General features: G+C 49.5%; 2 protein-coding genes across 7 annotated transcripts in view; both read left to right on the forward strand.

Annotated features, from left to right (window-relative positions):
• Positions 1 to 11782, forward strand: part of NOP14 (NOP14 nucleolar protein) — a 44298-nt gene extending 32516 nt beyond the window's left edge. Inside the window, exons 13-18 of the mRNA XM_077301604.1 lie at positions 484 to 637; positions 1190 to 1346; positions 6666 to 6813; positions 7022 to 7140; positions 10288 to 10443; positions 11511 to 11782. Coding sequence (XP_077157719.1) covers positions 484 to 637; positions 1190 to 1346; positions 6666 to 6813; positions 7022 to 7140; positions 10288 to 10443; positions 11511 to 11604 — 828 coding nt within the window. The 3' untranslated portion in view covers positions 11605 to 11782. The remainder of the gene's footprint in view (positions 1 to 483; positions 638 to 1189; positions 1347 to 6665; positions 6814 to 7021; positions 7141 to 10287; positions 10444 to 11510) is intronic.
• A 1029-nt stretch (positions 11783 to 12811) lies between these two features.
• SLC75A1 (solute carrier family 75 member 1) overlaps positions 12812 to 15551 on the forward strand; it is a 90913-nt gene continuing 88173 nt past the window's right edge. For 4 of the 6 annotated variants that reach the window (XR_013225083.1, XM_077301737.1, XM_077301733.1 and 1 more), the window contains exon 1: positions 12812 to 12916. The gene's annotated coding sequence lies outside the window, so the exon portion shown is untranslated. Of the gene's footprint in view, positions 12917 to 13966; positions 13987 to 15551 lie in introns of those variants that run through there. The other 2 variants (XM_077301735.1, XM_077301734.1) reach the window with 2 other exon arrangements.

Below are 15551 nucleotides of genomic sequence, written 5' to 3' on the forward strand. Positions count from 1 at the left end.
TGGATGACTTTGCCCCATTGACGAGAAGACACCTTTGGGTGAGTCCAGTGTTTCATTTCATGGCTATAATGTTTGTGTACCTTTTAAATACCTTCTCTTGGATTCTCACACATGTTAATGGAATGTTTCTCACCATTTAGGGAGGGTAAAATTAAATGTTTTAAGTGTATTCAAAGAAGGAATAATAAAGTGGCCTTTTTGACCAGTTTGGTGTAGTGGTTAGGAGTGTGGACTTCTCATCTGGCAAGCCGGGTTCAATTCTGCACTCCCCCACATGCAGCCAGCTGGGTGACCTTGGGCTCCCATCAGCAGGGATAAAGCTGTTCTGACCGAGCAGTGATGTCAGGGCTCTCTCAGCCTCACCCACCTCGCAGGGTGTCTGTTGTGGGGAGAGGAATGGGAAGGCGACTGTAAGCCGCTTTGAGCCTCCTTTGAGTAGAGAAAAATGGCATCTAAGAACCAACTCTTCTTCTTCTTCTTCAGTGTCCAGTGACAACCCTGCAAGATGTTGCTAAAGGATTGTTTGTTTGCTGTCTCTTCCTACAATATGTATCGGTGTCGCAAAGATTCATCCCTGAACTTCTCAACTTCCTCTTGAGAATTCTGCACATGTCTGTGCCAAGCACAGGAGTCCAAGGTAATGTTAATGGGGCTGATAGCTTAAAGGAGGGCTCATTCTTAAGTGCAACACAAATAAATACCTGGGCCATGCATGGTGTATCTCTACCCGGCTCCACATTTTGAAGGTGGCCAGGTCAACTGTGGTGTGGTGCTTCTAAATGTAAGTTGAGACAATAAAGAGGAATAGATGAAGATTTTGTGCCTGCTGCTTCCCATCCTGATCATCACATAAGCATTGTTTACATACCATAATAATCTAAAGTATATTAATTGAATCGATCCCATTGCACTAATCTTAGATGTATTGCAAAGCTATCTAAAAGCAAGTGTAGCTATAGTATTGAACTGTAGCAAATATGGTTTTCTGTGCCAAAGCAATGCAACATCACTGTACTGTTCTCATTGTTTTGGGTGCATATCCAGAATACCCATGCTCCCTTTTTAATCCCAGCTCTCCTTAAGTTCTTGCTTGTTGCCATCCAGTGGTTGTTCTCTTGGTCTGTACATCTTCACTTGTCAGGATGTGTACAGTCAAAACTAATAATTGGTGTGCATTGTTGTCTTTTAGGACTTACTTGGATACATCCTTTTAGGTCACTAGATAAAAACTGCAACCTCCTTGTAATAAGTGAGACAGTAGACACAAAGGCCTGGCAAAAACAAAATCTTCCACTCCATATGGCAGTTGGATCAAAAGAAAATAGAACAGAAGCAAATCATCTCAGGTAAGAATAGGAAGTGCCAACTGATTTCAGTGATGTGCTCAGCCACTTTGGAGATGTGTTTTTGATGTGTCAGAGCATTTCCATTGGATTGAAAATAATGGAATGATTTGTACACAAGTATAAAATACGCCTTACCCTTACATGGCCATTATTAGTTATTTAATTTCCACAGTGCCCTTACCCGCATCGCTTTGGGGCATCACACATAACAAAGAAGTAAGACCCAGTATTAAGAGACAATAATAAAACACAATTAAAAATGGTTCCCCTCACCTCACTCTCCTTATACGCTCTCCACCAGCTACCTGATTTGGAGATGGTATAAAAATTAGGAGGGACCCAAGGGCCAGGAGGAGGGAGGGAGGGAGGCCCATAAAATTTTTCAGCCATAAGTCTAGCAGAAAAGTACCATTTTTCAGGCCCCGCAGAACTCTCAAAGTGGCTCACAATTACCTTCCCTTCCTCTCCCCACAACAGACACCCTGTGAGGTGGGGGAGGCTGAGAGAGCCCTGAGATTCCTGCTCACTGAGAACAACTTTATCAGTGCTGTTGTGAGCCCAAGGTCACCCAGCTGGCTGCATGTGGGGGAGGAGGGGGGAATCAAACCCAAATTGCCAGATTAGAAGTCTGCACTCCTAACCACTACACCAAGCTGGTTCTCAGGGGGTACCAACTAATTGGTATTAGTAGAGTGCAGTGCTCTCTAGGGAATATATGGGAGAGGTGATCCCTCAGATACACCGGGCCCAGTCTATGTAAGGACTTAAAGGTCCATAGCAAACCTTTGAACCTGATCCAGAACTACACCAGTAACCAGTGCAGCTGCTGGAGGGAAGGTCCAATATAGGCTCTCCCCGGGGTTCTCATGAGGAACTGTGCAGCTGCCTTGTGCACCATCTGTAATCTCCAGGTCAGGTCCAAGGGTAACATAGAGCATCTTGCAGTAGTCCAAGTTGGAGGCGACTATTGAATGGATCACTGCGGCTAGGTATCCCAGTGCTAGATAGGATGCCAGTAGGTTCACGTGGTAAAATGCCTGGCAAGCTACATTCACCACCTGCACCTTTGTGTTGTGAATGTAACACCTAGGCCAGTGGTTCTCAACCTTCCTAATGCCGAGACCCCTTAATACAGTTCCTCATGTTGTGGTGACCCCCAACCATAAAATTATGCAAGGGTTCTTTCACAGAAATTAAACCAAAATTGACCTATGGCGAGAAGATCCATTGTTTTTTTCTGGGGTTTCTCAGTTCAGCTCTGCCTCTTGTCCCACCATGCCGATCTCGCTCTTTTCTGCTGCTCCAGACAGATTAATGCTCTATCATGATCTACCCCGCAAGGCTGTTCTGTGGATGGTGCCTCCCCGGCCAAGCTGCTTGTCCTGTTGCGACCCCTGTGAAAGGGCCATTCGACCCCCAGGTTGAAAACCACTGCCCTACGCTCTTGATGATGTGTAAGCTGTTAAATGCAGGGTAGGCATGCATCCTCTTCTAGACCCTTCTTCCCCAGCCACAGGGCCTTTGTCTTTGAAGGGTTGAGTGCCCGGTGGCTCTTCCAGAGCTCGGCCAGAGCCTCCAGGAATTTGGCCAGTGATTCTGGGAGTGTATCGGGCCAGCTGCCCATCCACTGATAGAGCTGGTTGTCGTCAGTTTACTGGTTACACCCGTGCCCCCTAGTCAGCTGTGAGAGGACGCATACAGATCTTGAGTAATATTAGGGAGAAGATTGCAGATTGATCGTGACCCTCCATGCCCAACCTTGAAGAGGTCAGCCACTGTCAGGCTGACCCCCATATCCCCATGTCAGAAAGGCTGGCAGCCAGAAGCTCATGCTTGATTGTGTCAAACGCTGCCATGTGATAATGACACGAGCGCCGCTGACCCGCCTTTGGAGGTAGCTTGGAAGGGCGGCCAAAGCCATTGCCATCCCACAGCCTTGCTGGAAACCAGGCTGGATTGGGTCCAGTTCCTAAAGCCCCACTGTCAGAGAGTGCCTTTAGTAGTCCTGTCGTGCAGTGGTCCGCAACCTTTTTAAGGCTGCGGACCGGCAGTGGTGGGGAGGGAGATCGCGCGAAACTGCCGTGCATGCACGTTTGTGGCCACGCATGGTGCAAATGCGCATGTGCGGACCTGCAGCGCATGCGCATGTGCGGACCTGCTTCCCTCGTCCCCCCTCCCACAAAACGAAGCTTGCTGGGCCGCAAGCTAATCGGCCACTTTTGCGGGAAGTTTCTGATTGCGGGGGGGGGGGGGGATGGGGAGAGGGAGCCGTGGCCTGGTGGTTGGGGACCACCGCTGTCGTGGATGTGGTATAAACAGTCTTGGTAGGGGTGGAGGCAGCAATGGCCCCAGTAACAGTCGTCCTGAAAGGCTGAATGGTGTTTTAGTGCACAGGCCATCATTAACTTCAAGGAGAGTATTTGATCGGGTAAGTCCAGTTAGTTCCAGGCAATGATGGAGGTTAGTCTTGATATTAAGTTGTCTAACTCCAATGGCCCGAAGCAGAAGTTATTTCAGGCCAAAGGGAAACCAAGAGGCCAGCATGAGGTCCTAGCCAGCTTGGTGTCGTGGTTAGGAGTGCGGACTTCTAATCTGGCATGCCAGGTTCGATTCTGTGCTCCCCCACATGCAACCAGCAGGGGTGACCTTGGGCTCGCCACGGCACTGATAAAACTGCTCTGACCGAGCAGTGATATCAGGGCTCTCTCAGCCTCACCCACCCCACAGGGGGTCTGTGGTGGGGAGAGGAAAGGAAGGCAACTGGAAGCCACTTTGAGCCTCCTTTGGGTAGAGAAAAAGCGGCATCTAAGAACCAACTCTTCTTCTCCAGTAATATCTGGGCTCTCTCAACCTCACCTCCCTCACAGGGTGTCTGTTGTGGGGAGAGGAAAGGGAAGGCGACTGTAAGCCGCTTTGAGCCTCCTTTGGGTAGAGAAAAGCGGCATATAAGAACCAACTCTTCTTCTTCTTCAGTAATCTCAGGGCTCTCTCAGCCTCCCCTCCCTCACAGGGTGTCTGTTGTGGGGAGAGGAAAGGGAAGGCGACTGTAAGCCGCTTTGAGCCTCTTTTGGGCAGGAAAAAGCGGCATATAAGAACCAACTCTTCTTCTTCTTCTAACCAGGCTCCCAGCAGCACCATAATTGGTATTTTTCCAGGGTTTCTTAGTTCAGTTCTGCCTCTTGTCCTCCCATGCCAATCTTGGGTGCAGGCAGTGGAGGAGGAGGAGAGCGGGTGCCTGGTGCAGGCAGGAGTGTCAGCCCGTGTTGAGGAGGAGTTGGTCGAGCTGAGCCAGGCCCGCGGGGAAGTGGTGCTGGAGCAGGCCAAAGGGAGACCAAGAGGCCGGCATGAGGCCCTAGCCAGGCTGTCTCCCAGCAGCACTGTAATAGCACGGTGGCAGTTTCCACTGCAGTAGCTTTCATGGGCAGCGAGCCTGACTAGCACCCACCCCCCAACTGATGCCTTGGGGCCTCGGCAGGCAAGGCGTCAGCCACCGGGGCAAGAGAGCCAAAAGAAAGGCCTCTGCCAGGCCACAGCCTTAGTGCGCTTGCAGCAGCAGGGTGGCTGACAACAACAAGGGCCCAGCCCAAAGACCCCACCGGGAGGGCTGGAGCTGACATCCAGCAAGGAGCCAAGAAAAAGCCCCCAGCAATAGACGGTAGCATGGTCCCCCAAGCTTCAAGAGCTCTGGAACTTGGGCTGGAGTCCACAGACCAGAATGAACCCCCATGCAGCGCTGCAGAGGGGGCAGTGCAGTGCTGGGGCGATGGTTCCAAACTCCATGCAGCTCTAGTTCCCTCGGTGCACCCCGAGAGCAGGACGGGAAAGCCAGGTGAGAGGGCAGGCAGTAGGCGAGCAGGTGGGCAACAGGCAGTCCACATCCACAACAAACAGGACAGCAGAGCGGGGCAAAGTTGCCAGACAGGATAAATCCCAAACTTGTCAGGTGTCTGCAGGACTCTTGAACTCCGCTGCCATCTTCCCAGGCCATTGAAAGAGTTGGGAACCCTTTAATCTGTGTTTGAATGGGTTAGACTTTCAGAAGATTTAGACTATTTTAAGTTAATCATTTTTAAGTTGGAATGTCTTGATTATTTCTATCTATTCTAGAGTATCTTCTCTATCAGCTGCAGTCCGCACAAGTACAGTGTGCAAATGTGCTTTTCATTCTGAAATGCTATGAAATTGGTACCAGTATAAGGAGCTACTAATGTAAACACATCTCTTTTATTGCCGTATCTCAGTGGTCCCCAACCTTTTTATCTCCGGGGACCACTCACCGGGGACCACTCAACGCCTTTTACTGAGGCCTGGTGGGGGGGGGGTAGTTTACTCCTCTACTCTCAACCACTTCCCTAAGGCTCTCTGATCGCTATGGTAATGTTTAAACACCCCTTCAAAATAAGATACAGACACGCAACAACAATGAACATAAGAAACATTTTATTTTCATGGAAATTTTAACTCATGACAATGACAAATCAATGGGAACCCTGAGCTTGTTTCTCTGCAACGAGATAGTCCCATCTGGGAGTGATGGGAGACAAGGACACCCGAAGTGTGTTGTAAAGGGCCGGGGGGATGATGTAAAGGGCCAGGGGGGGAAGAAGGTGTCCTTCGCGGCCCACCTCCAATTAGTCAAAGGACCACATGTGGTCCGCGGACTACAGGTTGAGGATCGCTACCGTATCTGATGCAGAAAGAAACAGTGTGCTGTTCTTCATTCTTGAGCAAATGTTTGCCATAACGTTGCATTGGATATTTTGGGGTGCCCAGCATGGTTCCCCTGGGTGCCATGATACCCACTGACACTTTCTAGTTCACACCATGTGTTTTTGGGAAGTGGGTGGGACTATGTAGGGCTTTTGCCCTACCTAGAGCTCTGATTGGCTGTGCAGGCTTTTAAAAATGTGTGCCACCACCACACAAGGATCTGCTGTGTTACTGAAGTTAAGCAGCCGTAGTAGTTGTGTGGCTGGCCCTGCCCCCCGTGGCAGCCATTTGGTTCCTGCACCCACCAGAGGGGCACACAGGCTCAAAAGGGGGGGGGGGACCCCTGATCAGATGCCATTTTGAACTAATAGGGAAGCTGGCTGGGATCCTGAGGCAGATGGTAGCCTCGTCCTCCCGGGGTTGCCAGTGGTGAGTGAGGCTGGCTTCTGTGTGAGTTGCCTGCAAGGCCTATAGTTTTCGGCACCTCCATTCACAGAATTTTGGGACGGGGGGGGGGGGGGGGAATAAAATCTGTTCTCCCTGCAGTTGTACAACTTTACTCAGAATATTGTCATTTATACTTCAATTTCTGATGGGGCTGTTTTGTAGGCTCTCCTGCATAGACACGTGCCTGGATCTAATTAAAAGATGTGCTGTTCTGTATGGATCGCTCCCATCCATCCAGGAAATAATGAAACCCATCCGAATCCTGCTCAGTCAGCATATGCCAGTGAGTGGGTACCCGATGCAATTACAGGTAAGGACATGTGGCCCGTTGTGTCAGAATAGACTGCATCTCTAAAGAGAATTTGGTTACTGTAACTGGTTTGGCTTATGATTTTCCAGACACTCGGGTTTCTCTTCTTCATAAACAATGGGGTACTTCAGTGGCACAGAGAGGACACATGATCCATTGTATCTTGATCGATTTATGCTGAACTAACTTTTTTGGCTTTTGTTTTAAGGAGTTGCATAACAGTGTTCTGACACATTTGGAGGCACGAGGGCAACATTGTCATCCACTGGTGTGTGAAAAGACAAAACCGGTCCCACTGAAGCTGTTCACACCCAAAATAGTGAAAGTGTGAGTGTTTCTAGCTCTGAAATATCCCTTGGAGATATGAAAGCTGCAGGTAGAATCAAACTGTGTGTGTGGACAATGGAGAAGGTGAGGATGTTGGAAGCCACTTTGGGTTCACATTGAGGATCCAAGTGGGATATAGCCAAAGTAAATAAAAATACTACTTTAATTAACAGATTGCTAATGTAAAAAGCAAAGGTTGAATCGACCTTTACAGTGAAGAGTGCTAAGGTTGTACCAGTTACCTCCAGATGTAAGAAAAATAGGTCAGACATTTTTATTTACTTTGTCACATAGACCTCCTTTCTCACAAGGACTCCGGGCAGATTACACAGAGTGTGTCAGGACGAGACATTCCCTAATGAGTGCATTTGGATGTTAGAAGTCTGGAGCCGCCAGAAAGAACTGAAGCATATTACAAGTAGTCACATGACTCATTAAGCAGTACAGAAATTACATCAATGGGCTCCTACTTATCATAAGCTGTACACAGCAATATAGACCACAGCCCCCAATCATTTATTCAAGCAAGTTTGCCAAACCGTCTTGTGCATGTAGAATGAAGAGTGGATTCTGACATTCCAGTCACAGGACGAATGGGCCCCTTCTGCATCTGTAACCTTTGGCCATCTGTGAAATATTTTCTCTTTTAGAATGAGTGAAATACTTCTTAAAGTCAGCGTTTTCACACTTAAAAGGTACAGCATGGGAAATCTGAGGACTCTTTGATTTTTTCCAGTGGAAAAGTTGGGAGAGCACGAGGGCGGGAGATTATTATTATTATTATTATTATTATTAGATTTATAGCCCGCCACTCCCTTGCGGCTCGTGGCGGGTAACAATATCGCAATTCCCCATTAAAACCCCATAAAACAATAATAACATTGCCAATATTGCCGGCATGGCAAGAATGGCAGCTCAACTCCCCCCCTCCCTCCCACTACTAGCGGGTGGAGAGGAGGTCCTGATGATGTTTTGCTTCGGGTCCAGAGCCCGAGTCCCCGGGGGAGGCATAGATCTATTATCAGCCCCGGCCTCAACCATAAACCTGGCAGAAGAGCTCCGTCTTGCAGGCCCTGCGGAATGTTGAAAGATCCCGCAGGGCCCGCAGCTCTCCCGAGAGCTCATTCCACCAGGTCGGGGCCAGGACCGAAAAGGCCCTGGCCCTGGTCGAGGCCAGGCGTGCTTCCCTAGGGCCGGGAACGACCAACAGGTTTTCACCCGCAGAGCGCAAGGCCCTGCGAGGGGCATAGGGCGATAGGCGGTCCCTCAGGTATGTGGGTCCCAACTCGCGTAAAGCCTTGAAGGTTAGAACCAGAACCTTGAACCGGATCTGGGCAGCAATTGGCAACCAGTGCAGCTGCCTCAGCACTGGCTGGATGTGGGCCCTCCAAGATGTGCCAGTAAGGACCCTAGCAGCTGCATTTTGCACTAGCTGAAGTTTCCGGATCAAGGACAAGGGAAGGCCCGCGTAGAGCGAGTTACAGAAATCTATTCTGGAGGTGACCGTTGCATGGATCACTGTGGCTAAGTGTTCGGGGGACAGATAGGGCGCTAATAGTCGGGCCTGGCGAAGGTGGAAAAACGCCTGGCCCGCTACTTTTTTGACCTGCGCCTCCAAAGTCAGGGAGGCATCAATGGCCACACCCAAGTTCCTGGCCTGGGACGTGATGGTGAGTTGCGTCCCTGCCAGGGTGGGTAAGCGCGCTTCCTGGTCCTGCCCCCTACGTCCCAGCCACAGGACCTCCGTCTTGGAGGGGTTGAGTTTCAGGCGACTCTGCTCGAACCATTCTGTCACTGCTTCCAAACATCTGGCGAATGGTTCCGGGGGGGAGTCCGGGTGGCCGTCCATGAGGAGATAGAGCTGGGTGTCATCAGCGTACTGGTGGCAACCCAGTCCAAAACTCCGTACCAGCTGGGCCAGAGGGCGCATAAAGATGTTGAATAATGTGGGGGAGAGGACCGCACCCTGAGGGACCCCACAAGGGAGTCTATAGGAACGCGAGAACTCATCTCCCACTGCAACCCTCTGGGTCCGGTCCTGGAGAAAGGAGCGTATCCAGCGTAACGCTGTGCCCCGTATCCCCGTGCCGGCAAGGCGGTGGACCAACAGCTCGTGGTCCACGATGTCAAAAGCGGCCGACAGGTCCAGAAGAACCAGCACTGCCGACCCGCCCTTATCCAGCTGGCGATGGAGGTCATCCAACAGGGCGACCAGCACCGTCTCCACCCCGTGGCCAGGTCGAAAGCCAGACTGATATGGATCGAATGCCGAAGTTTCTTCCAAGAATGCCAGGAGCTGGTCTGCCGCGGCCCTTTCAACCATCTTGCCCAGATACCCTCCTGTGAAATATTTTAAGCACATAAGAGAAGCCATGCTGGATCAGGCCAATGGCCCATCCAGTCCAACACTGGATCACGCAGTGGTCAAAACCCAGGGGGCATCAGGAGATTCACCGTTATTTTTGAATGAGAAAATCCTTATCTTCCAGAGCAGGTCTGAGGATTTTCTTTATTTTTCCAAGAGAAACATTTTGAAATTGAGGGAGCACTTCTTCCTCCTTTCCATCCTCTAGCTGGCGATTGGTGGGGCAGGTGGTCCTCTCAGCCAGTACGCTGCTGGAGGTGCCACTGGTTTCAAAATTTCCAGAAATGTTCACTGTTGGTATTGTCGGTTCTGCCAGGTAGGGACTGTCTAGGATCCCAGGTGGAGAGATTTCACATCACCTGCTAGGTTTGCCAGGTTTCTAACCCCCCCCCCCAGCCACCAGCAGGGGAACTCCTGGAGATTTGGGGGTAGAGCCTGGAGAGGACAGGGACCCCCCCCCCCCCAAGCAGGGTACAAAGCCAGAAGCCACCCTCGAAAGCCTTCTGCTTTCTCTAGGGAAGCTGATCTCTGTAGGCGAGTTGTAATTCCAGGGGCTCTCCAGGACCCACTTGGAGGCGGGCATCTCAACTCCCGGTGGGATCCTGTTTAGCAGGAGGCTCATCTAGAGAATCCTTGGGACTCAGTCAAGGGCCTTCTGTGTGTAAAGCAGTTGCTTGGCCATTCAGCCTTCATGATGTCTCCAGAACTTGGAAGACGCTTTGTGGAAACCTGTTCCAGCAAGGTCCAGCAGACAAGTGTGCTAATAATATACTTTGTTTCAGCCTAGAGTTTGGAAAGAAGCAAGGCAGCAATGAGAGAGAGCAGGAAAGAAAACGACTGATTCATAGGCACAAGCGTGAACTTAAAGGAGCTGTCCGTGAGATTCGCAGAGATAACCAGTTCCTTGCCAGAATGCAGCTTGCAGAAACCATGGAAAGGTGGTACACTGTTGCTTTTAGCTGTGGTTGGCTAGCATTGCATGTTTGCTTCCCCCTGGGACAATTCAGAGAGAACACAGCCGATACTGGTTACTTTGTATCGTTATTTTTTGGGTGTAGACAGTATACAAGATTTCAAGTTGACATCCAACCATCAGGCAGAATAAAAGGAAGCTAAATGTCAGCTGTGGCTGTGCATCCATTACTGTAATCCAGGTAGAAACATTATGTTAGTCAGGTGGTGACCTCCTTCACCCTCTTGGCAGCCATCTCTCCTCCCATGAGGCTTGAGGGGCCTTCTGTTAGAAGAGGACGTAGGAAGCCTCACGGAGTCCAGGGGTGCCACTGGACCAGGCGGCCCAACTTCTTTGAGCCTGGGGGCACCTTTGGAATTCCGACACCACCACAGAAGGCAGAGCCAAACCCAAAGTGGTAGAGAGGGTCTTCACCACCATTTCAGGCCAGAAGCCTTTGAGAAATCTTTTCCTGCATACGCTTTCAGCTACACTGTTAAGCTCCTTGTGCGGTCCCCAAAGGTACTTTTTAAAAGTCTGCATGGCCCAATCAGATCCCCAGGGCCAATGAGGAGAAAAAGCCCCAGTTGTTTCCACTCAGAGTTGGGTGACACAGTGTGAACTCTACAGGAGACCTCATCCACTTTGCAATATTGTATTTTGTAATATTGTATTAATCCCCAAGAATGTTTTAAAGGCCAAGATACAGCAGATGCTTTCTTTCTTTTTTCTTTTTTTGTTTGGGGGGGGGGGTGTCTTCATATGAGAAGGAAACATTTGTCCAGAGTGGTGGGCTTCCCCTTCCCCGAACATTTTCAAATGGTAGCTGGCAAATGACCCTCCCTTGAGGGTCTTGAATTAACCCTGTTTCCCAGCCCTCAGCAGTGTGGTTCACTCAACCTGTGATCTAGCTTCATTGTGCCTCTTGGGATTATTTCCTTGCATTACTCACTGTAAGCATGAACCATCTCGAAACCAGTCATGGAGAATGGAAAGCATCTTCAGTCATTTGATTCTTTCAGAGCCTTTATTTCTATTTGAATTTATTTTCAGGGATTCTGAAAGAAAAAGAAAAGTGAAACAACTCTTTGGCAGTCTTGCAGAGCAAGAGGGAAATTGGAAGGCAATGAAGAAAAAGAAGTTTTAAACCTCTGTTGGTTATGAAGTACAGAAAGGAAATGGGAATATTTATATGTTTTGTATTGCTTGGTCAGCAGCAGTGTGATACCTTTGCCTGGATTTTACTTATGAATGCAGTCATACCAAGAAAACAGACATAAACTGGATACTATGCAATAAACTTTGAAATAAAACCTGTTGATACATGTTATGTTCTTTTTTTGGCAATCTACCAGAAGCTGGGCACAACCAAAGGAATGTTGCTACTTTAGTATTTTGCACATTTTATTCTCCAAAGATGGAGAACCCACCACCTCCCGAGAAACCGCTCTGACTGTCAGGAACTTCTTCCGGATGCTTAGATGGAATTTCTTTTGCATTAATTTCATCCCATTGGTTCTGGTCTGTCCCTCTGGGACAAGAGAGAACAACTCTGCTCCATCCTCCATATGGCACCCTTTTAAATACTTGAAGATGGTTATCAGATCTCCTCTCAGTTGTCTCCTCTCTAGGCTAAACAGACCAAGCTCCCCCAACCTTTCTTCATATGTCTTGGTCTCCAAACCCCTCACCATCTTCATAGCCCTCCTCTGGACACGTTCCCATTTGGCAACATCCCTTTTCAACCGGGGTGCCCAAAACTGAACACAGTACTCCAAAAGAGGCCGAACCAAAGCAGAGTAAAGCGGTAGCATCCCCTCCCGTGATCTGGACACGATACTCCGTTTGATACAGCCCCAAATCCCATTTGCCTTTTTAGCCACTGAGTCCCACTGCTGACCCATCTTTTTTGCACACACTAATGCCAAGACAAGTCTCCCCCCTCCTACACTGGTGTATTTGGTTTTTCATGTAATAAATAGTCCTCAAAATAAAGTGTAAACCCAGGGGCACTTTGAAGGCCAACCCAAGTTTTGTTCTTGGTATAAGCTTATGGTTATGAATTGCCTGGAGAGTTAAACAGGAGGCCTGGCATGATATAAAATATGTAGCCTAGGAGGTTCGGAGGTTATGGCGACAGCTCGGGCAGCCCCCTAACCTTTGCATCCCCTCTGTCGCAGCTGGGCGAGTACAAAGCGTTCGGGCACATCTCCCTGGGAAGCGCGATGCTCGCCTTCCTGGTATAAGCGCGGGGCGATGGGGGGGGGGCAGCTCCCAGGGACTCCCCGTCGGCACCACGCGTTTCCGCCGCAGCCCGCTCTCCAGGCGCGGACCCTGCTAAGGCCGGCCGGGAGGCAGGGAGGGAGGGAGCTGGGGCGGGGCGGGGCGGCTCCCGCGGGTGTCTTGCAAGGCGCGCGTGTGGCCGGCCAGCCCGGAAGAAGACGGCGCGGCGGAGAAGGGTGAGCGGAGCGGGCGGGGCGGCCGTGCAGCTCCGGGAGGGGGGGGCGCGCCAGACTCCCCGGCCCCCGCCAGCGTCCCCCTCCGCGGCCGGCGCCCGTGCTGCGAGGCTCTCGTGGCTGGCGCTGCGCTCAGCAGCGGGGCCTTGGCGGGCGCCCCTGCGGGCCGAGGAGCAGCGCTTGTGGGGAGCGGGGCTCGGCGGACGGGGCCGGCAGGGCTGCTGGCTGTTCCCCGGCGCTGCCTCCGTCGGGCGTGTCTTCCTGGGCGGCCCCTGAGGGGCCCCTGAAGAGCCCGAGGGAGATGTCGGGCCGCCGCGTTGTGCTGAGGAGAGCGCTTGAAGTGCGTGTGCGTCGGCCACTTGTGCCTCGGGCCCGCCCTCCTGAGCGGCTTGGCTCGGCCTTGTGGCCGCCTTGGCGGGCTCCGTCCAGCCCACGGGGTCCCTCTCTTGCCGCCTCCACTCTTCCCGGCTCCCAGCGTGGACGATTTTCTCATGATGTGACCAAAGTTCTGTTACTTTAGCCTCCAAAAGAGAATGGAGACTTCGTTTGACCCCACGGCTGTCTTTGGTGGTCCACAGTAGCTTTAACAATATTGTGCAATGCCATATTTCAAAGGAGTCAACTTTCTTCCCTGCCCAAATGTCACAGCCCTGCGCCGTCCTGGGGGTACAATGGCAGGAATCCACTTGGGCACCAGCAACACACCTGTCAGCCCCTTCATAGCTGCCCGCCCCGTCTCAGCTCAAAATCTCCTTCCAAGACTGCAGTTATTGGAGGAACCATGGAATAGAAAATCTTGAACAATTTCTTAATTGTCAACCTTAAAATTGTATAATTTCTCAGTGGTAATTACTTCTGTCTTCTTGACATTCAGCTATAATCCCACTTTAGCACTCTCTGCATTGTCCTTCATCACTAGTCATTTCAAGTGTTCCCTCCCTGTTGTTCTGCCAGTAATGTGGCATTATCTGCATATTTCAGATTGTTATGTACCTTCCACCAACTTTCATTCCACCTTCATCTAAATCTAATCCAGTTTTCCTTAAAATGTGTTCTACACAGAGACGGAAGAGGTAAGGATGTAAACACAACCTTGTCTGACACCTTTGCCAATTGGAAACCATCCATATTCTGTAACAGTAGCCTCTTGTCCAGAGTATAGGTTGTTCATCAAAACAATCAGATATTGTGGCAAGCCCATTTCCTTTAAAACTGTCCATATCTTTTTGTCTTCCACAGAGTTAATTATGTAATCTGTGAAACAAATTGATTTTCTTCTGAAATTCTTTCATATGCTTTAGCAACCAGTGTAAATTTACAATATGATTGCTAGTGCCAAAACCAGCTGAAAACCTAGTATTGATCATTCCGTATATGGAAATAGCCTTTGACATAAGATTTTGAAAATCACTTTACTTGTGTGAGAAATAAATTCAATGGTCATAGTTGCTGCAGTCTTTGATATCTTTGAAATGCAAATGGAGTGCTTGCAGTCTTTGGGGCATTATTTTGTTATGCATATTTATTGACATCACTGTGGCTTGAAAACGCTCAGCAGATATCCCATCTACTCCTGATCTGAATACAGCTTTCACGTCACTTTCTAAAATTGCAGATTCTTCTTCAGAAGATACTTCTTGGAAGGAATCTTGTCATCCTTTCATCTCTTCTGTATAGTTCTTCAACATATTGTTCCATCTTTTCTTTATTTTGTCATGCTTAATCCCATGTTGATCTTTCTGTATACCATGCTTTAAATTTCCCTTTGATCTTGTTGGAATAAATATTGTATTCCTTTTTTGTTGCTCTCTCCTTTTTTAAACACTGGTTATGATAATGATTTTCATTTCCTAGTACCATAGCTTTATTCAGGTTTGTGGCATTTGGTGAAATCAAGAACCAGCACACAGCCGGATCTCTAGCTGTATATCGTGAATCATGTACACAAACAGCCAAACAGTTCCCCTGCTTTCCAGCATCATAATCTAAGATTCTAGATGTGTAGTGTGCAAGTGCTTCTAAATCTGAAAGAGTGTGATCAAACCATGTATGGCCAACTGGGGGGGAGGGGTTCTCCACCCCAAGATCTGTTCACCACCACAGGCCCAGGATCATCTGGGTGAAGAGATGGCATGAACAGTATGCCTCAGTCCCAGAACCATCTGCAAGGGGGGCGTCTCCTGGTTAAGCAGACTTATGTATGACAGGAAACAAACCTGTATGGCTTTGGAGAAGTTTTGTCTTTTTATCCCTCTTCTTATGCAGTCCCACAACTACAGTTAGATGTTATATATGAAATGAGCCAGCATGGCATGAACTGGATGAAAAGGAAAAATGGACTGACACAAGTTCAGTTAAGCCATGACTGTATGGAAGGCCATCCAGCAGCAAAAAGTTGACAGTGCCGCTGTAGGATTCTGTGTCAAATGCTCTGGAGAATGGGGAAGAGCCCTCCCTATTGAAAGATGACAGATTACTCCCTTTCCTTTTGGAATAATAATAAAGTTGGTTCTTATATGCCGCTTTTCTCTACCCGAAGGAGTCTCAAAGTGCCTTCCAATCCCCTTTCCTTTCCTCTCCCCACAGCAGACAACCTGTGAGGGAGATGAGGCTGAGAGAGCACAGATATTACTGAAGA

This window comes from Paroedura picta, chromosome 10 (genome assembly GCF_049243985.1).
Source record: "Paroedura picta isolate Pp20150507F chromosome 10, Ppicta_v3.0, whole genome shotgun sequence".
NCBI classification, from domain to species: Eukaryota; Metazoa; Chordata; class Lepidosauria; order Squamata; family Gekkonidae; genus Paroedura; species Paroedura picta.